Source organism: Borostomias antarcticus, assembly GCF_949987555.1.
Source record: "Borostomias antarcticus genome assembly, chromosome: 1".
Classification (NCBI taxonomy): domain Eukaryota; kingdom Metazoa; phylum Chordata; class Actinopteri; order Stomiiformes; family Stomiidae; genus Borostomias; species Borostomias antarcticus.
The window spans coordinates 22,450,773-22,476,859 of NC_140234.1; the positions used below are offsets into that span (position 1 = coordinate 22,450,773).

At 46.8% G+C, this 26,087-nt stretch overlaps 1 protein-coding gene and 1 pseudogene across 2 annotated transcripts; both read right to left on the minus strand.

Moving 5' to 3' along the window:
* Nucleotides 1-3,199: 3,199 nt before the first annotated feature.
* Nucleotides 3,200-5,293, minus strand: LOC311318777 (G protein-activated inward rectifier potassium channel 4-like; annotated as a pseudogene). Its single transcript has 3 exons — nt 5,107-5,293; nt 3,564-4,839; nt 3,200-3,402 (listed from the first exon to the last, which is right to left on the minus strand). The product of its transcript is annotated as a G protein-activated inward rectifier potassium channel 4-like (transcript).
* Nucleotides 5,294-8,319: 3,026 nt separating this feature from the next.
* On the minus strand, nt 8,320-25,830 carry usp28 (ubiquitin specific peptidase 28; the record flags this gene model as incomplete). Its single annotated transcript, XM_084450318.1, has 26 exons — nt 8,320-8,495; nt 8,790-8,985; nt 9,336-9,459; nt 9,816-9,895; nt 10,768-10,846; nt 10,986-11,164; nt 11,427-11,522; nt 12,443-12,751; nt 14,206-14,366; nt 14,724-15,056; nt 15,803-16,031; nt 16,503-16,573; nt 17,201-17,381; nt 17,986-18,181; nt 18,451-18,546; nt 18,641-18,768; nt 18,899-19,047; nt 19,452-19,528; nt 19,852-19,922; nt 20,069-20,206; nt 20,509-20,595; nt 22,547-22,703; nt 23,277-23,364; nt 23,476-23,599; nt 25,228-25,302; nt 25,822-25,830. 26 exons carry the CDS (start codon nt 25,828-25,830, stop codon nt 8,320-8,322), a joined length of 3,609 nt encoding a protein of 1,202 aa, XP_084306444.1.
* Between the last annotated feature and the right edge of the window lie 257 nt (nt 25,831-26,087).

Sequence of the window (26,087 nt, forward strand, 5' to 3'; positions counted from 1 at the left end):
GTCATGAATATATGATGTCTTAGATTAATAATCATGTTATCATTTTACCTTGCTTATGCCAAATTAAGGTGAGGAGTTTTGGTACGTGATTGCATATGGGAAGAAAATGATCTTAGTGTGTTAAATAACTGAGTTTGTTAATCTTTATTATGCTCCACCTAGTGGAGAAATAGATTGCTTCCTTTCCATATGTGTAGAATAGGGTTTTTGCCAAAGATGTGGGATTATTTTTATGATAGGCCTATTTTATAATTTGATTTCACATTGTTGATTCTTTCATTTCTATTATAGTTGTGGATATTTAATCCACAAAGTGGGGAATTGTGAATGAATTTCAAGTCTCAACAAAGTGTTTTGTTTTCCTAATTGACTGTTGTTCTAAACTTTGTAGTTCGTTCTCATTGATCAGTCTGTTAGAACTACAAATCCCTCCCTGTGTGACATCACTTCCCTGTCTTCCCCCTGAAACTGTCACTTCCTCTTTCACTGTATAACCTAAGACCCCGTCCTCCCGTGAACTCACTCTTGCCGGGATTCACTTCCTGTGCTAGGGTCCGACTCTGCAGAATCGTAACATAGAATAAACTATTGCCTTTGTTTAAAACCAGCTTGAGTGACCACTCAGCGTGTTCTTTGACAATCTAACTAAACCAAGGATAAAAATCCTTCACAATGATAATAGGTTATAATCTGTTTCATCATAAAACACTGAACGTGTGGTATATGTAAAAGCCCATGAAAATATGTTTGTTGATTAAAGTATACACACTGAAACAAAGGATATAACAATAGAAGTTGCATCATATAATGATGGTATGCCCTTCAAAATGTGGATGAGTGGCTGAAGTGATCAGAGTCTCATAATATACAACAAAGGAAAGAGAAAGCTGTTGACAGTACTGTGTATTGTAAAACATTTTGATGCATTGTAAGCTAAATTTTAATGACAATCTGGTCAATGAGTTTGTGAATGACAGTCTGAAGATCCAGTGTAGCAAGTTTGGTGTTAATTGATTGAGAAATATGAGATGAGATATGTTCATTTTTACAGGTTTTGTTTGCTTTTCTTCATAATTTAACATTAACTTCAGCAGCAGTGTGCTCAGTCAGTGGCCAATCAATGAATTTAGTCATTGTAATCCTCGGCGGGGGCTGGGTAAGGTTGCCAACAGCAATGTCTCCGATTGGTGGAGCTTGCGTTGGATTGTGGGTAATGTAGTTTTCTCAGTATGAAGTGTTGGTTTCAGAGGACAGCATTAAGCATATTTTTATAAATATGATAAAATTCTGAAATAAATCACACTACATCTACCCTTTCATGACAATTTTGCCCTGATTTTTCATGAACATTGGACATTTATTGAGCGAGAATTAGTAAATGTACAGTATTGCTAATAGTAAAACATTTTGATGCATCATGCACTCAGTTTTTGATATTTCAAACATCTGTCAGGATCATTTGGTGTGGGCTGTCTGATGATGCAGTGTGTGCATTTTGGTTGCAATTGGGGAAAAAAAGTGGGAGGAGTTAGGTTTAGATATGTTCTTTTCTATTGACCGTTTGAGGGTATAATTCAGAATACTGTAAAAAATTCATTTTTTGACACAAAATTCTGAATAAAATCACACTACATCTTGGATATGTTGCCGATATTGTCACTTTTTATGAGGATGATCAGACATTGATTTGGTAAGAATTCGTAGGAACTGTATACAGAACTGTTAACAGTAAAACATTTTGATGCGCTGTGGGCTCAATCTTTCATATTTCAAAAATCTGTGAGGATCCTTTGGTAACGACAGTCTGAAGATACAGTATATCAATTTTGGTGTCAATTGAACAAAAAATGTGGGAGGAGATAGGTTTGATAGGTTTTACAGTTTATGAAAAAATCTGAGTGATGGACTTCAAAATTCCTGCAAGGTCAGAGTGTATGAAAGTTTTGTCTCACTTGGGACTACATTCACATGGTAATTTTACAGTGATAGCACCTATGGCTGATTTGTTATGATTTTTTAAAGTTCTTAACTTTAGACTGTTGCTGTAGCGCCACCTTCAGGTTTATTGACCTACAATGCAGGTTGAGGACTTTGGGTATAGTACTGGAGCTATGTGCAAATTTTGGTGATTTTTTGTCCACGAGAAGTTAGACTTCAGTGGAAGATGGAGAATAATAATAATAATATAGGCAAATACAATAGGGTTCCGGCAGCTATGCTGCCTGGCCCCTAATAATAATTAACCTAATGACGCTTCAGTTGAGGTCGTCCACCAACTATCGCTCCTGCCGCCAAATCAAATCCTATTTAAAACATTCAGAATATTTGAAACATGTTTTATTTCGTAATCCACAGCCGACAACACTGACTAAACTAGTGGTTCTTCTCCTTGATGTAGTACCCTCACACAGTAAGAATAATTTAGTGAATAATAAAAACAAATTGTATAGCCCACAATACGTTTTTTTTTTCTTTAATACACAACAAACAAACAAACAAACAAGCAAGCAAACAAACAAATAGTAGGACATACAAAACAATACTAACACAAATAACAATGGCTGGTCCTGAAGTACTATATGAAGAGTTGGGTTGAGACAAACACCAATATTTCACTTTTGTATTTTATTATTTTAAAAAATGATTGCAAATGCGCACCTTTATGTGTGAAATATTCTGTCATCAGATTTTAAGATTCTACATTTTTGTTGTACCTTAAAATGTGTTTTTCCACAAAATGTTATGGAATCTATGGAATTTGAATAATGTCAAATAACCAACATTTATCAAAATTGATATACTGTATCTCTCTTCATATAAACTATACATACTTTTTAACAATGTTGCCATAATTGTTAATTGGTTTTATCAATTTATCAGTTTTATAAAATGTAAGTTTTTGTATTTATTTTGCCTTTGTAACCAGGGCACCACTGAAAATAAATGAGACCTCATTGGGCTCCCCTGGTGAAATAAAGGCTAAAAAATAATAAATAAATAAATGAATAAATAAATAAGTAAATAAATACAATATTGTGAGGCAGTAAAACAGATAAAATGGCCGGATACAGTGTAATTTGATTTCAGGAATTCCAAAGTCACTCAAAATAATTTAATTTTGTTGAGTCACCTCACCATTCAGTTCATGGGTTTCAAAGTTTCACTGAAAACAAGATCTGTTTATTCAACAATTCAATATTTAGTGCTGAGATCCGACCTCTTCCTCTTTTTCCTCACTCCTCTCTTTAGCACTAAGTGGGGACATTTGCACTTCAAACGTTTTGTTGAATGCACTGTAGTCCACACGGAAAGCACCCTTCTCAAGGGACATACAGGACTCAAATCGGTGGCCCCATAGTATCTCTTCCTCAGTGTACGAAGTCCTGGCTTGGCATGTCATGCCTGCAACACAATTAAGGCAACATCACTAGTTTAATGACAGGCAGAAAGTAGAATCACTAAAAAGACCATTGACATTCAATTTATTATACATCTGTATCTTCTGGAACACTAAGAAACCCCCACACGTCTGTGGGATTTTACGACACTAAAATCCAACAAACCTGAAGCTTCCACGATTCCTTCCAGAATGATGATGATCTCAAACCTCTGCCTCTTCAGATTCTCCGCTCCCACTTCCCAGAAGGGACTGCCTTCACGGATAATGTGGGTGATGGTCTGGGGCTCCACCAATAGGAGCCTGTCTTCTCCGGTGTCGTAGCCCAGGTTGAATTCGGACTGCTCCAGGGGTATGAACTCTCCCTCCTTGGTCTGCCGGGATTTGATCAGCTTGGCTCGGATCTTGGCGTCCACCATGTGGCTTGCCCTCAGGTCTCCGATGCGGAAGAGGAGGCAGAGTTTCTCGTCTCGCTCCGATATGACACAGTGCTTGCTGAAGATCAGAGTCTGAGCCCTCTTCTGGGGCCTGGAGATCTTGACGAACATGCAGCCCACCATGAGGGCATCAATGATGGACCCCAGGATAGACTGGGCCATGACAAGTGCCACTCCCTCCATGCAGTTGGCCGTCACCATCCTGGACCCGTAGCCGATGGTCCTCTGGGTCTCCACCGACAGGAGCAGGGCGGAGAGGAAGCTGTCCACGTTCTCGAAGCACAGCTGCCATTCCGGGTCGTTGACGTGGGCCACGTCGCCTCGCAGCCACGCGTCCAGGAAGTAGATTTGGGCGAAAGCCACCCACGTGACGATGTAGCACATGGTGAAGACGAAGAGGAACCAGCGGTACTTCAGGTCCACCAAGGTGGTGAAGATGTCGGACAGGAAGCGGCTCTTATCCTCGATGGGGCCCAGGTTCACGCGACACTTCCCGTCTTTGGTGACGTAGCGCTGGCGCTGCTGCTTGTTGGCCGTGCCGTACGACGGAAGGTCATCCTCCAGCAGTTTGCCGCGCTGCTTCAGGTTTTTGTTCCAACCCTCTTCCACGTGACCAGGGGTGCGGGCGCCGGCCAAAGGAAGACCGGCACACCACCTGGAGCTGAAACGCTTGAGATGGCGCCCCCGATTCGAGTGGGGAGTCTGGGGCGTCTGCTCCGCCGGCGCTTCGACAGGCTCGGTTTGGACAGGGTTCTGGCAGGCGTCCCCCTCATGGCGGGTCTCCGCCACGTCCTGTTGGGGAAGTGGACTCTGGGGAAGAGGTGCAGGGGGGGGGTTCTGGAGCGACTGAGCTGGGGTATTGTCGTAGTCATTGGTGTTGGTGTCGGGGGCAATGGGGACCAGGGAAATCGGCAGCTGAACTGGAACTGGAAATTTGTTGTAGTTGTTGTTACTCATGTTGGGGATGATTGAGACTCTTCTGGAGTTGAGCATGAACATTTGGACCTGAAAAGATACAGTAGTGTTGTAATTTCCAGAGACCGTTCATTGACTGACTGCTACTGTAGATTGACAAGATACAGTAGTGTTGGTATTACCAGAGACCATTCATTGACTGACTCCTACTTTGGGTTCTCTTTGTGATGCTGTCCTCCTATACAAAGTACAGATTTTACCAGAAAGACAAATACTACACAATATGTTCATTTAGTCTACAATGAAAGGTACAGTGATGGATTTGAAGTAGGCTAATGTGACTTTGCATAAAAGTACCTTCTTTGGATATGGGGTGTAACGAGTAGAGTCTGGAGGCGGTCTGGGGAGGTATGCCAGAAGGTGTGCCGTCAATCTGCACCGGGGGAATCGAGTTCCTACGATGGCCGATTCTCTGCGGACTGCTGGCGTCTCCGTTGTGTGGCTCACGCAGTGTCACTCCCCTGCACACTGTGGAGTGCACCATCACTGAGGCCACACCTCCTGGTCTGGCAGATGGCTGAGCTGGAGCCGAAGGCTCAGGAAGTTGATTTTGCTCTTCCTGTTTTAGTCAAACAAAATGATTGAAGCACCATTTTAATTAACAGTAGTATCGCTTGAACCAAGGGATTCAAGCGTGTTACGTAAGGAGTTTACAGGAGAACAAGTCATTCAGTGGGGTTCAACGAAACACTCTAGAACACTCTAAACAGACCCCCATTACCGATCGGCTCTTTTGGAGAGAGAAGCACCTCTTTCCTTGTGACCCAGTGTGTGCTCTTTCTCAAAAAAGAACATTCGTCAACATATGTGGAAAGTGTCAGAGCCACAGGTGTGAACAAGAACAGCCAAGGGCGGCTGCCTCAGTGTTTTGGTGCGCACTGTTTTGTGTTCTCTATCAGTGTGTGCACCGCTTTCATCTCGGTACAGTAGAGTACAGGACTCTCACACATCACAGATCGGGGGATTGCTCAGACGCCAGACCACGAAGGTGTGACATACAGTAAGCATTGTGGAAGAACATCTCAAGCGCGCCAGATGGTCTATCTGCAGTGTGACGTCTTACAAATCCCTCCACCCCCTCCTCCGCCTCGCGGCGAACCCCGAGATCACGTCAGGCTGACGCTGGGTGATATCATCGCTCCCTACGCCACTCTGAAACTAATTTAACTTTGGGGATTACTGCCAATCCTCTAAATTAATCTGGGAAAAACTAAGGAACACGGTGATGGATTTGTGGAGATTACTGACTTACTTGCAAGGATTCAGTTAATTGTTTTGCACAGATAAACCCTGGTTAAGCCTCCGTGACTTTACTCTGATACTGGTCTCTGCTGCTGTTCCTGTGTATCACAACACCCCTAGTGCTTTGCAGGATGTTGGAGCCCGACCAATATTGGATCTGCTTCCACAGAACATCAACTGCCCCGGGTGCCAAACTGACAAACGTAATCAAAGTTTTCTCGTTCAAAATGCTTCAGTGCAAAATAAAATGAGATATCTCATTAAGCTCCGACTGAGAGAAGCACATGAGAAGATCAACATACAGTAAAGTATGTTGTGTATCATTATTGTTGAACAACATGTTTTCTTTTTAATGTCACCATTAAATTGATAGGCCTCCCCCAATTCTTGGGCGCAGCTAAGCTTCTTTTTTTTTTATCATTTCATTATGCATGCCACCTCTATCTTGTACATATGGCAAATAAAATACTTAAAATAATAATCAGAAAGTAATGATAAGCAAAGCAATTACCAGAGCTACAGAGATAAACAAGTTATTTTTGAGGATGGGAGACTGCTGCATTGAGGAAATAGATAACTGATTGATTAAAAAAATAAAAGTGGTCCAAATAAAATGTATCCCTACCTGTAGAGAAATCAGTTTTTGTCAGTTACTGTTCATCAAGCCGCTGACACAGAAAGGTGACTTGTTTGACTAGAGCGGGTGTTGTGTTGCCTGTTTGATGATGTCAAGGCAAACTGTCTGGGCGGCCGGGGCGTCCAGCTGTGTCCAGGAGGGGCTGTCTGTTACCCCCCCCCCCCCCCCCCCCCCCACTCCCCTCCTCCCGCAGGCTATTGGTCTGATGACATCACGCACGTCGTCGGCTGTTCATCTGGTGACGGGTTCAGGAGGCGTGGCGAACTACACAGGAAGTGATGTAGCAGCATCCGCAGGGAGCAAAAAAGTAAAGAAACAACAATTCCCAGCATTGTTGAAATGGCTGCCTAATACATCTGACACTGCACCCACTCATCTCATTTAATGGTGAAGAGTAATTCTGTTGGTGTGGGTGTGTGGGTGTAGGTGTGTGTGTGTGTGTGTGTGTGTGTGTGTGCGTGTGTGTGTGAGTGGGTGTGGGTGTGTGAGCTGAATATACGTGTATTGTGTTTGTAGATGGTATGCATGTAAATAAATAATTATAAGATACAGTACATTTTTTTACAAAGTACAGTACAAAGTTGCAGCATGTACGATTTTCGTAAGATTTTAAACATTTAAATATGGCTATACCTGCTATGATAAATCGAGAGGGATAACCGATTTAACCGCTCAGTGAAAACATCTTTGTAGAGTGAGTGCTGTTTGGCTCTGCTACAGCAGTTATAATAATGATTATAATGTTGGGTTGGAGGTGTGGCCACACCCGGTTCTAAGTGTGCGTTTGTGCCGAGATCCAATCAGCAGTACTGGACATTCTCCTATGGCTTTACGAGTACCCAGGCACCGCAAACTGTGAGACTGAGACTGACTGAATTTCCCTTGGTAGACATAATTGTACCTTGTTGCTATCTAGCTACTGTAGCAGTGTAATCTCTCTCTCTCTCTCTTTACTACAAATAGACTTTTGAAATATTAGAATTTACAGCTGGAAATGAGGAAACAGGAAGAAAGTTGAATGACAGCAAAGCAAGGCGGAAAGTAAATACAGAAGAAGGTTTCATAGTTTATTGAGTGTGAGCAGCACAGGTTGCAAGAAGTTGAAAACCAGGCAGAGTGGAAGGATAGAAACACGTACAGTAGAGACAAAACATACCAATACAGAACAGAGGTGCGGCACAGCTTCCTTTCTGTGGATAAATCTCTTCAAGAACCGGCCGTTCACTGCAACACTCATTCATTTCATCTCTCAAATATCTACCATACTATAAAAATACTATAATGAACTTCTCGTTCTTGAAATATAACCTGTGTGATTTAAAGTGACAGGCTGCCTCTAAAACCTTTATGCGTGATAAAGAAATGAATCTCGCCATGATGTATTTGCGAGTAGTGGCAAACAAGCCTCGCCTTAAGGCACTCAGAATCCACCCACTGTTCCATCATAGAAAATAATGGCAAAAGCACATTTAAAAATGTATATAAAAAACTATGTAGACTACTAGTCGCTGTGCGGTACAAATCCAGTGTGTGCCAGGCCTGCGTTAGGGCGTGAAGGAGGGCGTTAGTGGTCGTTCGGCTAGCGTGCGACCTTTGACCCCTCCATGACCTCAGCGGGGCTTCGGACTACCTTACTTGACGATAACGATGGAGGTTTTGCGGATGGACTCCATCACAGCGGCCAGCCGGCTGCAGAGGTCGTGGGGCATCTTGGATCGCACCTTGGGGGGGTCTTTCAGGACCACCATCTCAGCGGAACAGTCCAGAACTCTGGGGAGGAACTCGCCCAGCTTCTCCTGCAAAGAGTCTGCAGAGGACAGAGAGAGAGAGAGGGAGGGGGAGAGAGATGGAGAGAGGGAGGGAGAGAGGGAGAGGGAGAGAGAGAAAGGGAGAGTTTGAGAAAGAGATACAGTATATAAAATATGAGAGGGAAAGTTTTAAGTAAAATATAACCGTCCACCAAATACCACAGGTGTTGAACATTAATAACTCAGAAATAATGAACACATGCATATAGATAACAAATCAGAAAATGAATAAATATATGTTATAAAGGTAATAATATATCTCTACAGGAACCAACAAGCCTGGCCTGTCTCACCGTCCAGGTCCTGTCCAAGGCAGGAGCACCAGTGGTTGCGGACGGCCTCCATGGCGTCCAGGTCCTCCTGACCCAGCGCGTCGCGGCTCATCAGATGCATGCAGGGGATGACCGCCTCGTTCATGATGGCCACGCCCTCTTCCACGTCGCTCTGCTCGCTGCTCCTGAACAGATTCGCCGCGCTCTCGTTCAGCTCCTGGCCAACGGGGGGGGGGGGGGGGGGGGGTTAATGATGTCACAAGGACATTCTTCTGAGGTATGTTTGTTGTTCATCATATTGTCATTGACAGTAGATCAGACTGGCCTTTATTATTGAGCCTGGATATGAAGTCCCTGTGAGGAAAAACTAGTCTATATTATTTGTTTGTGATTTATAACAGTGATATTGTCAGGTTGATGTTCTATTTTAAGCTTCTGACAGCAGCAGCTGAGCCAGTATGGCTGCAAAACCTCCGTAGTGCTAAATCTGATTCACAAAGTTGTTCTCAGCGAAGTTGTTTTTTGAGTTGCTGCCTGTGAGGTTTTTGTCAGGGAAGGGACGCTCACTTGAAGGCATTTCCTGCGGTAAAGTGTGATGAGCGAGTGTTCCACGCCGCGGCGCTCGCCTCTGCGCATCAGGATGCTGTTGTTCTGGTGGGCGTGTGCCAGGTAGATCAGGGCCTCCCGCAGCCTGGAACACACACACACACGGTCAGCACGCTGCGCACACACGCACATACAGACACACACACACACACACTCACACAGGCCTGCATGCAAGCATGCACACACACACACGGCCTGTCAACACGCTGCGCACACACACACGCATGCACACACACACACACACACACACACACAGGCCTGCACACACACACACACACACACGCACACACACACACACACACACACACACACACACACACACACATACACACACAAACACACCACACACACACGCACACACACACAAACACACATTTCACTCAACGCGCAAAACCAGGCTGGTCACGTAGGGCAGAGGCAGGTCGCCATGACAACACCTACTTCCCATGCTGGTAGTGTTCCAGGCCCGTCAGCAGGTAGACAAACACGGTCCGGTACAGGCTGTAGTCATCGTGCCATTGCTGAGGGCAGACCGGGGCAGACAGGGTCAACAGAAATGAGACAGGAAGCACGTCCGTCTCAGGAACTCAATGTATCTGGAGCGTGGATTTCAGAGGAAGTGGACGTGGTACGCTGGCGTGATCCAGGGCGGGGCCTGGCTACCGCGTAGTATGGGCCGGGTAGGTTTATATTAATGTATTTCTGTATTTTTTTCTGTTTTTCATCCGATTTGGTAGCCGATCACCCCCCAACCTACTGTCTGAATGTCCCCTGCTGTCGCTGCTGTGGAGGGTCCGTCGCACAACCCGGTGCTCGGCGATCCAGGAGAGAGAGAGCCAGCTACCTGACCCTCTCAAGCCCATGACTTGAGACCGGACCCTCGTGCCGAAATTAAACTAACCACTCTCGGGAGTGGCGGTCCAATACGCCGCTCCCCCTGTGGGATCCGGCCATATTGGGGATCTGGCGAGACCAGGGCGTGAACCCCGGTCCCCGGTGGGCAGCTGCGCCAGAAACCGACGCTTAGACCGTTACACCACCACGGACCCCCGTGCTGGGTAGGTTTAGTTTAGTTTATTAAGGATCCCTACTGACTATTACCTCAGTAACAGCTATTTTTCCCGGGGTCCACACAAAAATACATTCAAACATCACATTATGTAATCCACAATATCAATAAAACGAAATATGAAATAAAATGATATCATCATCATTTCATGTCAGGTAGTGATTATGTGGAAATAAGACGCTGTATTGCTTTAAGTAGGTCTACAGCACAATGATACTGAGCGTATGAGAATCAAGTTGGAATTAACGCCTGCGCGCTAGGAACAGGCGTCGTTTTGACTGCTAACGGAGGGGGCAATCTGGTGTGGGGGTCAGGGGTGCCTACCATGTACTCCTCCATGTCCATGTCCTCAGGCTTGATCAGTCGCAGTTTGGCGCGGGCTTCTCTCATAATGCTGATGGCCCTGAGGGTCGACACGGGACCGTAAAGGGTTAATTTGTGACGTCACACGTTTCTGTCAGCGGTACAGCGCGCGTCGAGCGGCCGTAGGCGTCATATCGTACGACGTTAACGGGAAATACGGGTGGCGGCGGAGCGCAGACCTGTCGTCGAAGCTGAGGTTGCGGTCGGTGAACTGCTCCAGCAGCGTGCGCTCGATGACGCGGTTCGGCGCCCGGTTCTGGAAGAAGTAGACCAGGACGTGCTGGAGGCGCGGGTCCTCCTGGGGCGTGGTCTCCTCCTGGGACAGCTCGTACAGGCGGGAGTACTCCTCGTGGAACGCCTGCGAGAGCAGACGAGGCAGACGTGTGGCCGGCGAATACTGAGTACTGTAGGCTGCCCACTGCCTCATTGCTGCAAGTCAATCAGCACTTATATTTTCGTCAAGGTACATACTCATTTATGACAGGGTGTGTCTGTTTTCTCCCACAAACCAGCTTAAACTGGCTGTGAAACAAATAATAAATAAACCTCCCTTTTAACTGGATAGGACCGCAGCTGGAGAGACAGTCCATCTCCATAAATAGGGGGCGCTGGGGTCCTACCTTAATGAGGCCAGCCTCAGGCCCGTCCTTGTCGAACGCCTGTCTGGCTTTGGCGATGGCCAGGATGATGCCCTGCATGGCTGGGGTCAGCATCATCTGGACCACAGAGAGAGAGAGAGAGAGAGACACGGGGTGTGATATCGGGGCAATATGTGAATGTTTTGTCAAGATAATGATTAAAGCACAGCAAGCAAGCAATACTAATATGGTAAAGATATAGTATGGTATAATTTTGCTACTCTTGCACAGTACAGTACATTATACAATGGGTAGTTCCGACCTCGCAATCTGATTGGCTTGATATACCACGGGTAAAGCCTCTTACCGTTCTACAGTATGTAAAATATTACTGCGCCACTTATTACTGCCTGTAAAAATGCTAGTTCCATTGCGTAACGGTCTGTTGGTTACATTACGGTTTCTCCTCTTGAAAGGTAGGCTAAACTTCGTTCATGGCTAGGAGTAATAGTTTGGGTTGCTAGGGCTCATTGTTCGTTGTGTTGAAACTCCATAGCAACGTGATAGTTTTAGGAACTACCTTTCTTGGCAGAGTTCACTAAAATCGATATTAAGACACTGAAATAGTAGGTATTTATTCCCGTAAATGTTTCCCGATGATGGAACCGTTGTATAAAAGCAATAACTCACTTGAGGGTTGTGATATATGGCCAATATACCACGGGTTATTGGTCATATACCACACCCTCTCATGAGTTATTGCTTCACTGACTTCCTACGTTATATGCAATTATTGTAAGTGGCTTTGGATAAAAGCGTCTGCTAAATGAATGTAATGTAATGTAATATGGACCTGAACCCTTTCACACAGCACTCAAATGACTTCACCTCAGAGAATGACATATTATTGTTTCCGTCGCCTGGTACAGATAAGCAAGGTAAACATGTTTATTCTCAACTCACGGACTGACCACCTGGCTAGCTATGACCAGCGGTCATCCGCCTGGGAACCGCATCTCTCTCTCTCCCTCTCTCTCTCTCTCTCTCTCCCTCCTCACCTCCTCGTTGTACCCGTCGGCGTCCGTCCGCACCAGGATCTTCCCCACGTTGGGGATCTCCACCTCCGACACCTCGTTCTCCGGCCGCCTCCTCCTGGTCGGCACCGGGGTGTCCTCCTCCTGGCCCTCCTCCCCGCGGCCCTCCTCCTCCCGGCCTACGGGGTCCGCCTCCGGCGCCGCCGCTTCCGCCCGTGACTCCGCCCCCCTGACCTCGGGGTCCGCCTCTGCGGGGGTGACCTCCGTGGCGGCCTCCTCCGTCTGTCTGTCTGCCGTGGTCTGGGCGCTCATTTTGGCTGCTGGAGAGGGAGGCTGTGGGGGGGTGGGGGGGGGGGGTCCGATGACAGTTAAGTTATTGCAATATGAAGAGACGAACGACGCCTTAGAGGTGAACGATGCCTACTTTACTCTTTCAACACACACACACAATGAGCTGTAAAGACTCAGAGAAGTGGAGTTATTGAATTTTCCAGAGCTATTGAATTCTTAGATAAAAGGCTCGTGGAATAATATCGATATGATCCATTGGTGGAGTTCAAGACTTCTGCTTAGGCAATAGATTTAAAATGAGCAGTGGGAAATGCTTTTCATTTCCAGAGTATGCACTCAGGTTTAAGTGAATGGTAGATAATGTGGTCAGAACCTTGAATAGGCTACATTCACAAGAAATCTTTCATCTCACGCCTCCTCGGGTACCTGGCTAGTGGCTTTTAGGACTATAACCAAATGTGGCCACTAGGGGTCATATGAGCACCATTTACAAGACAGCAGCTTTCTCAGGTTGATAAAAAAAACTGTCGTGCAACCATTTAGTAAGCTATGCTTTGGTGGATGTACAGTAACAAGTAAAAGACAAGTAGAAAAACTTTCTATAACCAGCGTACTTCTAAGACAATCTTATATCAACAATGTATGACTCAAGTCTTTTCAACAGTCAGAATACAAATATAGTATAGACAAACAACTAGTCATAGACAAACAACTAGTCACCATGTCAACAGGCAATTTGAGTTTCATGCAGACACCTAACTTCAGTAAGAAAACCACACGATGACAACAGTTAGTTATCAACATTCACAGAAGCATTTCTAAATCAATCACAGGCCTGAAGTGAATCTTGGACGGACCAAGTGAGCGACCAACCTACTGCTTGCTGAAGGAATACTCTGGAACACTCTGGCTAGCTCGCGCCTGGGTACAGTAATAACGCTGCATGGGTGGTTCTATTTAAAGACGGTGTGTTGTCTGACTGGACACTCGGCCTGGCCGCGTGTCCCCAGCAACCTTCCCGGTAATAAAACCAGCCCGGAGGAGCGCGCGGAATGCAGAAATGGCGGCCGGTGTCCAGTGACTGCCCGGGTCATACCCCCCCCCCGGTTTTGAAAAACAGTTGGGAAAATACTGGAGTCTAGGTACTAACTAGAGTGACCGTTTAGTTCTGATAGATGTATTCATGTGAAACGAAACTTATCGCAACATTTTGCTTAAAAAGCATGACTCAAGTAAGCAAGGGTGACACGCATGTACAAAAACAAACCATAGATTCCCTTACAATCAAGGTCACACACACAAACACGCACACACACATGCACTTCATTTCAGTTATTCTTCAAATGTATAAAGTTACTATGTGGCCTGTGATCCATCCAGAAGCTGCCAGTGAGAGCGATAATCACACATGTGCAGACATCCAGTAAGTGGCCCAGATCGGAGGTGACCTATATTTGATGGCGCCTCAGATAACGGCCTCCCTCCTCGCGGCCCACCTGACTGAGGGCCCCCTCCTCCTCTTCTGGTGCCGTGTTCTGGCCGGGCTCCGGGGTCACAGAGACAGGCCCCTCCCCCTCGCTCTCCAGACGGCTGCTAGGGGTCTCTGACAAGGCCGGGGCTGGACACTCCAGGGCGGGGTGAGGTTCTAGGATGGGTTCTAGGAGAAATAGAAGGATTGTGAGTGGAACCGTCAAGGCCGGGGATACTGTAGGTTCTCTAGGATGGGTTCTAGGAGAAATAGAAGGATTGTGAGTGGAACCGTCAAGGCCGGGGATACTGTAGGTTCTCTAGGATGGGTTCTAGGAGAAATAGATGGATTGTGAGTGGAACCGTCAAGGCCGGGGATACTGTAGGTTCTCTAGGATGGGTTCTAGGAGAAATAGAAGGATTGTGACTGGAATCGGCAGCTAGAGGTTGGAAGTTTCATGGCAGGGTTATGTAGCAACTCAACATGAACTTTGACCCTCAGGTAGGGTCTTTATCGAAATCAAATATGAATGAATCCATGACAAACCTTCAGGTTCTACCACGGCTTCTAACGCTTGGTCCTCTTCCTCCGCTTTCTGTAGCGATTCTGTTTCTGGTTCCCCGGCGGGTTCCTGTGCGGGCTGGGGGGCCAGTTCCACGGGGCTTTCGGCCCTGGGGGCGGGACTGGCGGAGGAGGGCGTGGGCAGGGCAGCGGCCGCCGCGGACTCCTCCCGGGTGGGCGGGGCCTGGCAGAACTGCTCCTCCCACTCGCGGAGCTCCTGCTGGAACCAACGGTTGTCCTCGCGGACGTAGCGTCGCAGGATGGGGGGCAGGGCGTCCATGCCCTGCAGGACCTGACCCGTCTCGTCATCCGTGTCCTCTGGGAGGGGACAGGGGAAGGGACAGGGGAGGGGACAGGGTCAGCGCGCCGGACACTCGCAACTCACACCGATTTGTGTCAAACTGACGGTCGGGCGCTAATCTAACCGGCGTGTACAGAAAACACACAACACTTCATGGCCAATATGTGAATAAAATGGAATTCAGGGCTTCAATACCCATAAATAGCTGACTACTCAAGGCTGCAATTATGTTGTGTAGTTTATTGTACTTTTATTTGATGTTTTGTCTGTTTTTAATCCCGTGAAGCACTTTGTGACTGTGTCTGTGCGATACCAAATACAATTTACTTCCTTTACTTGCGTCCAGATGCATGCTAGTTAATACCTCTGTACTGTTTGCATGTCGGCGTATGTAGACTGACATGTCATTTCTGACCGTTCCACGCAAGTAAACTACAGTAGGCTGAGCACTTTACATCAGCTTTATATTTCTAACTACGCCATAGCTCCAAGAAGTAGTCACTCAGTCACAGGTGTCACCGTGTCACTCATCGCTGCAGCTTCGCTGGTTTCCATCTCAGCTCCTCTGACTTTTCGACACGCAACAGCCTCACATAAACACCGCTTTTATCCAGCTGCGCCACGGAAAATCTAGCGATTCGACGGCGCGGGGCGGGCGGTATTGACCCCGAGGGGTGAGTTTAACTGACTCAACTCGCGTCGCACCTCCTCATCAGGAGGCGGAGGGATACGCCCGGCGCGCCGCGGCCGCCTCTGTACATACCCGTGATGAGGTGCGGTAGCTTGTCGTCGATGTACATGAGGCAGTAGGCGCTGGCGTTGGTCATGCCGCCGTACGAGTCGCGCACCAGCTCCTCCCAGGAGGATTCGCTGACGATGACGTCGTTGTACTTCATCCAGCGCTGGTTGGCGTGGTCGTAGATGTAGGCCCAGTAGTGACCGGCCGACGCCTGACCCTCGTGGACCAGTACCGCGTGGAGCCGGTACGGAACCTGAGACGGGGAGATTTTCAACTGAACAAGGTAGAGGGGTGTTGGAGGAGGACGTTTTTCAGAAGGAGTGTGTGCTTTTTGCGAGCGAGCTCGTGAGAAGAAGAAATACTCGTGCGCCGTTAGCATGCAAGCCGCACGGCTTCGACAATCCCTTCCTCCTCCACACCCCTCTACGATAGAGCCCCTGACATATGATAATCATATTATCATAATTACATAAGTCTTTCATGGCAAAGCAACAATTTCTCACTCATAATAACATATTGTTTATTTAAGGCCTTGCTGTTAGTGTTTAGGCTTAATGGGCTATTTGTCACTGTACATGTTGCACATGCAAATCAAATTCGAATTACCTTGGCATGGCGTTATACCTAAATGTGTCACACACCTGTTTGACTTGGCACAGACAGGGACTGGCGTATCACCTGCTTGTTGTGACAGACACAGCGAGGTGAGAGGCGGGGATCTTACCTGACAGAGGCTGTTATCGCCGTACATGCCCTCCAGCGCCTGGCTGACCCTGTCGATGCTGGCCTTTAGCTCTGAACACACACACACACACACACACACACACACACACACACACATAAATGAGCACGCACACACACACGCATGCACAGGCGCGCACACGCACAAAGTGAGACACATCGAGATCAATGCAGGGCACCTGGGGCCGAGACCGACAGTGATAATTCCCTCCAAACACCGGGGGAACGATGCAACTCACAGTCAATCTAGCAATTCAAAGCACAGCTGGTGTTTCACAACACGCCTTGAATTATGTATCAGACAGTCGATAAATCTAATAGAGTCAATTCAGGTGACTGCAAAACAGGATTTTAAGTTTTTAGCTATGGCTGTGCCTTTAAGCACACACACACACATTTACTATTTATATATGCTATATATACTATATATAGATACTGTACAGTACGTGTATAGCATTCTTTATCACCTAATAAATTCAATATATATACAGTACATACAGTACCATGTATGTTATGGGATTTGTAGTATTAACACCCCTACCGCTGTGACAAGTCATACTACCAAAGCTGTGTAGATTTTAAACTGCTACGTTGGTGCCCAGTTCTACCCGGCATGTGATGGGTGATTTGTAGTTCTCTTAGTAGTTTGTAGTTCACTCTTTTCCGGGCGTATCGGCCTACCGTTCATGTTGTTCTCCACCTCGGACCTCCAGCGCTGCAGGCAGGCCTTGACGGAGCGCAGCTCCTCCTCCGTCACGCTGTGGGGGGCCGGGTGGGGGGGCGTGTCCATGGGGGGGCGACACTGGGTGAAGGGCTTGTAGATGGGGGTCCGCTGGACGCCGCCTGCGTCTCCCGACTCGGCCTGACTGATGGGGGAGGGGGGGAGAGGAGGGATGTCAATAAACGGGTGTGTGTGTGATAATAGTGTGTGTGTGTGTGTGTGTGTGTGTGTGTGTGTGTGATAATAGTGTGTGTGTGATAATAGTGTGTGTGTGATAATAGTGTGTGGTATATGACCATCTGAGGCCCAGTGCAGAAACAACTCTCTCAGCCAATCAGAGAATCTTGTTTTCACCAATTCAATCCCAACTGAGCTTTAGCTTAGCCAGCCAACACACATTTCTGACATCAGGAACACCGACATCGACCAAATCTGCACTCAAAATGTACACGTATATGTTTACGGCAACATGTGCGCAAAGGGAAATGTTCACCTTCTCCGGTAGCTGACACAGTGGTATTGAGCAAGCAGTTGAAATGCAAGACAGCGCTAGATTGATTAAACAGCAGAAACCGGAAACTTCTCCATTCACAGCCAGGACTAATGATATGGACACAGTATGTGTGTGTTGAGCAAGCCTGGTTCAAATACCATTTGCAAATGGAACAGTCCTAAAAATATACAAACTCTAAGGTGAATCAAATGCTCTTCGGACGCTTAAACGTGATGTGTGTGGTAGGGCCATGTCTGGCGGTGCTTGCCTTTTCTCGTCAGTGTGGGGGTCTGTGTAGGGGTAGCTGGGGGGGGTAGGGGAGGAGGCAGACAGCCGAACGTCCTCAGCGGGGGAGACGCTGGTGGGCTTGGTGGTGGCGAACTCCAACACGTACTGGAGCATGTCCGCCAGGGGGTACTTGGTAGGTCCGGAGCCGTAGTTCTTATAGCTGGACAGAGATTCAATCAGATTCCATTAGACAGCATCTTACTGTTGTTCCAGGGATGGAATTTTGTAATCTGCATCGTCGCATACACAAAATAGTTACTTCAAAACATTTGAACAATCAGACAGAGAGAGAGAGAGAGAGATGAACAGAGCATACACAAAACAGTTACTTCAAAACATTTGAACAATCAGACAGAGAGAGAGAGAGAGAGAGAGAGAGAGAGAAAGGGAGAGAGAGATGAACAGAGGAAAAGGAGAAAGCAGACTTACCACTCCAGTTTCTGTTGGAGGACCGTGAGCTGTTCCTTCAGTCGCTTCACCTCCCCTCTCCTGTCGTGGGTCTGCTCAATGTTCTTGTGAAGGTATCTGTTGAAAGGAAATACACATTCGAAAGAGGAGCCCAGTTTACTCAAGGATCAACAGCAGCAACTCAGTCCACTCGTTCTAGCTCAGGACTCACCTGTCCATATAAATGATCTGTGGGAACTCCAGTTTCTTGTGGATCTTCTCCGGGCGTCCTAACTGGGCGTTGAACTCGAACCTGGACAGTTCGAAGGTCAGGACAGGCGGTAACTTTGAAAACCATCTCTGCAAAAGAGAGCAGGTTGGATTCAGAAAGGGGAGGGGGCCGCCCAGTTTGGTCAAAGTCCGTCCGGTGTACCCAAAAACCCACTGCTTGGCAACGCAGTACAACCTAGACCTAGGCCCACGCACTCACCTCCCGACTAGATGGAATGGTCTGGTCTGAATGCAGGACTTCGATCTCCCCCTCCACCATGGCTCCTTCAAGACACTCGTCCAAGTTGTTGAAGCCGTTTACTTGCAGGGGGTACTGGCCAAACTGCTCGAGGTTGGACGAGGTTTTACCTAAACGGTCAAAAGACATTCATATCAAAACGTTAACAATGAAGACACTGATGCCGGGCTCACACTAAAGGATCTTTGGGCCGATTTATCGCATATTCCCGGATGGAGGAGAAATCTGGTCTGGTACGTTGTTCGGTACCGATGTTCAGCCCTGATTATCTTGTAATGTGAGGGATTTACAGATCCAATCTTATACCTCCCGGTCCAGCTCCCGGCTCGCAGACACATCGGGGCGGTCACGATAATATCAAACATGTTTGATATTTAGATTATTACGTCACTACTTTACAAGCGAGAGGCAATGGTTCGCTCCCTTGGGCACGATAATATCCTGTAGTGTGTGATGAACCGTTATTTTCAAATCTTGTTAGTGTGTGCTTGTTTGAGATTCGCGTGACACTCACCCTCGTGGGTTCTCTCTGCCAGAAACGTGCCATAGAACAACTGGACCATGGGGTTCTCCTGTTTATCTTCTGGGTTCCTGAATGCAAGATATCATCCTTGTGTGTTTTTAAAGGGGCACAGTCACACTTGTTTAAGATAATATTTTTTCGATTAAATGCTTAAATTCTGTGTGTAGGCCTTTTTAAAATCATCGTCAGTGTAGCCATTTCCCTACATGGAAGACGGAAAACTTCAGAGCAAACTTAAACAAGCATGACTGTTCCCCTTCAAAAACACACAAATATTGATACAAGAACCAAAGTTGTGTGTGCATCTCATTGAATTCCACAGATCTGAGTCACATTTGGCTGTAATTAAAAACTTGATCCGTCTCTTTCTGAGGTCAAATTCCAAACTCACTTTCCATTGGCTGCCAGCTGGAAAGCGTCCTCCAGCCAATCCAGCAGCTTGTGGGTGAACTCACTCACATCCTGGGACCGACAGGGGAGCAGGAACACAGTAAGGGAACAGTCACTTCAAGCTTTCAAGTTTTCATCTAGACAGATGAAACATGAACACACACGCCCACACACACACACATACACACACACACACGCACACACACGCACACACACACCTGCTGGGCCTCGTTGGATCTGAAGGCGTCTCTGAGAAGCTCCACGGCGGCGGAGGGGTCTACGAAGCGCCGGGTGGACCCCACCATGAGGGCGAAGAGACAGCGCAGCTCCTGCATGAAGGCTATGTTCCTCTTGTCCTGCCAACGCACACGCATGCACACACACACATATACACACACACACCTACATTTGGCCTCTATTACCAAACAGCTGCACAATATACTGTGCTGTATATCAACAGTAATTCTGAATTACATCATCATCATCATCATCAGAAAAGTAAAACAACAAAGGGCTTCACTCTATCCAGAGAGTATTTTGAACTTTTAAGTTCCCTCCGTACTTCCAGAAAAGTGTTGAGTAGTAGTGTCTACCTTTATCTATAGACTACACTCCCCTACATCTGACCCAGTACCGCCGGACCCAGTCTAGTACTCACAGAGTGGCTCTTACACCTCTCCAGAACACGCTCAGACAGGCAGTAGTTCAGAACCAGACGGCGGAACACGGGCAGGTGGAACAGAGACTGGAACAACAAAGAACAAAGAACAAAGCAGAGGTTCATTTTATTCTTTAGTCTTCTCGCTAGTAAACGGACATTTCCATCGCTAGAACAGAGGATAGAGCAAGTGCCAGCAGCCGAGGAGGTATTTGTTTTCTGATAAGATCATAATGATGTCATATATCAGCCAAATGAGGTGAGAATTTCCCCAGTGTCAATGAGAAGATCTTTGTGAGTGCATTGCTGTGAGTGAGTTAGTAGTAGCCTATTGCATACTAATAGGTACTTAGGTACCACAGATACTTAGAAATGCTCTCATAATAATGCCCTCTCACACTCATGCAAATATACTACGTATGGGGAAGAATAGTGATATTGAGGCACTTATGTGTACCTAAATCAAATCAGCTTGCCAGTTCCCAGGAAATGAAATTATATCTTATCTAGCATCTTACTGTAAAGTGAACCACTCAAGATACACCACTGAAACATGAGCTGCCATTTTAATGTGCTCACTTAGTCTCAATCTATTAATTCCTGTTGTTTAGGCAAAATGGCGATGTGAAGTGTAAAATGAAAGCTCAAACAGGCCAACTGAATAAAATCGCTGTTTCACTGAAGAAAAAGTTACATCTCGTGACCTTTGGTATTCAAACTCCACAACCTCACAACATCAGTCCATTCCTATCTCTTAATGATATTTCCTGGGGGATTTTAAGCGGTTAATCGATGCAGCGCATATCTGAACCAAATCAAGACGAACGAGCGCTCCCGGCCCCCGGCTAATCTAGCGATATAAACTCATTTCAAGCCGGGCTGCAGAGTTCAGAGCTCTCTCTATCATCACAACACTGTGCTATTTAATTACCCCTCGCAGTCTATCAATATCAATGATGGCTTGGGTTTCACTGGAGCCACCTGATAGGTCAGGATAAATGCAGTCTGGAATGGACTCTTAATAGAATTAGAAGCAACTGAGCGGATTTTTGCATTTGGAAAGAAAACACCGCACCATCATTTTTCCAGGGTCTCCTGACGTTACAGCGTAACTCAATTTGCACATTACCGGTTGATTAATACGCGAAAACAGGTTGAGAAGCGATATTCAGAAATGTTTGTTTCAGTCAGGTAGTATTTCTTGGCATGGTTGTGCAGTTGGACACACATTTCCTGGCTCCCTGTGGTGGTAAGGGCCTGTCATATGAGAAGTCTGGGAGGCATTCAGAAAACAGAGTATAAATATGACGGTCGCATATTCACATCAGTTAGTCAGCGTCAAGGTCATGTTTCCCAGGTGTCAAGCATCATTTTGCTGACCGATGCACGAATAAAAGACCTCCAGCCTATCAACCTTTACGATCCCCCCTGATGTAAACTTGCATGATGGAGTCTGTCCTCTTCAACCTTCATATCGGTAATAGTTAGCCCAGTGGTTGGAGCATGTGAACAGTCACCTAAAGGTTGTTGGTTCAAAACCCTGGGCAGGCCACTGGGCAATCACTGCCTACCGTTGTGCCCTTGAGAAAGGTACTCAACCCCAACACTAGCTCAAAAACATTGTACGCCGCTTTGGATAGAGGCCTCAACTGTTTATTTACAGCAAATTCAGGACATTTCTAGGCTACAACAATGTAAGACGGTAAGACAGGACCTTATCTGGCCCCCGGGCCGATGATAAGAGCATGCTAAAACAGTCTTGACAGCCCCACTGACAAACACCACACACTTGAATGATAACGGATTCTATAAGGCTTTTCCAAAGGCCCAGATACCTTATCAGCGCTTGATTTAGCTACAGTATGTGCCTCTCGCTTAGCCTGCAGAGGGAGGGTACGCCTTCAAACTCCCCCCTCCGCTTTTGGACGCTCGACACGCCACAGCAGACCATAAACGAAACCCCTGAACAACCAGTCCCCTGACCCCGCCCTCTTCCCTGACCCCGCCCTCTCCCCTGACCCCCCCCCGGCCTCCACACCTGGATGACGGCGCTGAACCAGCAGGTGTTGCCCACGTTGCGGATGCCGGTGGGCCAGTCGTCCTGCCGGACCCAGTCTGCGGGGCTGCAGCTCTCGCCCTGGGCCTCGCACCTCTTACGCTTCACCTTGGTCTCCTCAGCGCTGGCCTCCAGAGCCCTGGAACAACAACAACAACAACAAAGGTGGACGGCCGTCTTCTAATACACACCTGCGTCTTCTAATACACACCTGCATGTTTAAAGCCAGATGCTGTTGGCGCACCACGACACTAACAAATGACTAAAAGCTGTATGTGTATGTATACAGTATATGTATGTGTGTATGAATGAATGTCTATGTATGTATGTATGTATGTATGTATGTATGTGTGTATGTATATATGTATGTGTGTATGTATGTATGTATGTATGTAGGTATGTATGTAGGTATGTATGTCTGTGTGTATGTATGTATGTATGTATGTATGTGTGTGTATGTATGTATGTATGTATGTATGTATGTGTGTGTATGTATGTGTGTATGAGCTCCTGTACCTTGGAGCTACGTATGTGGGTCTGTGTGGTGCTGTTACCAGCCATGGATTATGTCTTTAACTGATCTCTTTGTAAATTTGGTATAAATCTGATCTAATAAAAATGTTTCTACATTTTCTGATTATTACAACACTACCAGAATACTATTACAAAAGTCTTCATGGCATTTGACATGACGTCCAAACCAGACGGTTACCTGCTGAATTCTCTCTCCTCTGCCTGGGCGTTCTGTGACTCCTGCAGGCTGAGCTCGATGGCGGTCTGGAGATCGTCTTTAGGCGTCGCTGGAGACACAACAAAAACAACAACGACAACAAACTCACACCCCAGCTCCGACACCGTCTCAAAACCATAGTGAGTGATTTTTACAGTTTTGTCTTAAAACGAGCTGGTACCTTTCTGGGCCTCCCAGGCCTCACTGTTAGTCTCTGCGTCTGCCGGGGCCCCGGGGCCATTGTCCCCCTCTGGGGGTCCTGTGGTCAGCAGCCCTACGGCATGGCTGATGTCACCCTGGCTGGCCTGGGGGGGGGTCATAAGTCACAGGTTCAACATTATTTACCTCCCTGCCACCCCAGGGGGCAAGTGAAAGGGCACCGGCACCACAGTTACCCTGTCACATCATCTCTGTGCGTACGGAGAGGTCAAGGAGGTCAAGCTGAGTGTTAAATTTGCATTTTAGTCATTTAGCCGAGGTGTTTTACCCAGAGCGACCGGGGTACGTTCGTCTGGAGTAAGCGAACCGCGAAGCGAAGTCCTCGTCGGCACAGCCAATAAGAGCGCGCGCCACCAGCGGTCACGGTGCATCAGAATTTGCCCTTTACACAGACGGGCACTTGGGAACTACCGGACCCTGGTCCGGCCATTCCCAAATGAGACGACATTTCCCCGCAGTCCTCAGCTCTCCACCAGGTACAGTAACCCCCCCCCCCCCCCAACTGGTTTCATACCATCATGGATATAGTAATAGAACCACCATTAACCCAATCTTACTTCCACTTTTGTTACATGTATAAATTCCCCCACCATATCTCTTACTCTAACCCAGGTTTATACAATATACTGAGCCGGCCCCTACCACCATATCCCTTACACTAAGCTGTGTTCATATCTGGGACAACACCCCCTCCCAACCCCTATACCCCACATGTACAGTACCGTGTACAGTATGACTGACTTCTGGTGTCTCTTGTTCGTATAGAAGGCTTTACTGACAATGACTGGGATGTACGGTTGATTCAATTACTCCAGACAAATGTAGGGTACGGATTGTAAGTTGCTTTGGATGAAAGCATCTGCTAAATGACTAAAATGTAATGGTAACATGTCGTCCTAACTCGGGAGCTATGGAAAGGTGATGTCGGCGGTAGGATATCAGGACAATAGGATTCGTCTGCACAAATAGTAGGGCTGGGTATCGAGTCGAATTTAAAGAATCGATTCGATTCCGATTCACAAGGTTCAGAATCGATTATCACGATTAAATTCGATTCGATTCAATTCAATATCAATTCGGTTAGTGTTACTAAAACCAGTTTTTTTTAGCTGTAACCTAAATTACATGACTGCCAAGTTTTGCAACACATCAATACTAGGGCTGGGTATCGATACTGATTTCCAAAAATGAATGAATGAATGAATCATTGAATGAATGAATGAACTATTAATTCCTTCATTTATTCATTCATTCATTAAATAAAAGATCGATTTTGGGATTCATGAATCGATTCAGAATCATTTGATTCAGAATCGATTCAGAATCGATGAATCGATTTTTTGAACCCAGCCCTAACAAATAGGTTGATTGAGATGCAGCTCATTTCCCCGCTCAGATCAACGTGTGGTACAGCCCGCCCCCCCTCAAGACCTGACTCAATCCTTGAGACGGCATAGTGATGAAGCCACTCCCCCCGCGAGGCCGCTGTACCACACGTTGCTCCAGCATGGTCGCGCCGATGATTTCGAGCGCCCACCAAAGCAATCATAGGCGAGCGAAAATCAATGGGCCATGAGTCATGATGAACACAATTCCACGTGCTGCGTGCAATTGTGTGGGAATTGTGTCACTCGGTATTGATCGAGTCCTGTAACCGGAGTCAAGAGATGCTGTGAGGTTGTCGGTTTGTCTCCCGACGGCGCGGGCTACTTACGGTCAGGGCTCTGAGGAGAATCTGAGGGTCTTGGATGCTCGTGATCTCTCTGAGCTGGTTGATGAGCAGCGGACACTGGGGGGGGGGGGGGGGAAACCAAAAGATCAATGAGGAGAAAAGGACAGTTAGCCCGGAGGTACCAGGACACCGGCTCGCTAGCATGAGGGGACATGGTGTGGTCCGCGGGACCTTTGAGCGAAGGTCTGCGAAGATTGACCGAAAATCTTTGACATGAAAAGCAAATGATTGTAATTGATTCAATGTAATAGCGTGATAATGACTGAGATTGAGATATGAACAAACATACAGTATCTCTATGAACATGTTTACTGTGTGGTGAGAACCGTAAGATGTCAAGCATACTGTATTTCACTTATTTGTATACTGAATTTGACAGCTATTTTTCAACTGCTGCTCTGGGTTGGTGCAGGTAGACCACCTGCTGTTAACCTGATGAGCCAGATGGTTTGCGATCTGGGAACTCTCCATTGGAAACTGTTTGGAAAAGGGCACGCACTTTCAAAAACACTTGGCAGGTAACTGGATGAACCATCTGTCACTGTCTATCACACGCTAACATCAACCAAGCCTCACAATCGTCATGCCTAAACCCCCCCAGCCTAGCTGTTCTCACTTCCTCTTAGAAAGCCGATTGGCTAGATCGTTTTCCGATCTGGCACAAACGGATCTCTATGGGGAGTATCTAGACTGATTTGCGAGAGAAACAGAATGTGGGCTAGAGACTAACCCTCTGTATGGTGTGGTAGGAAAAGTCAACGCTACTGCTCCACTTTAATAGGTGCGGTAGTCAAACAAACGTCCCCACAGGACGCACTGTTTATGAGAATTTGTCAACTGGT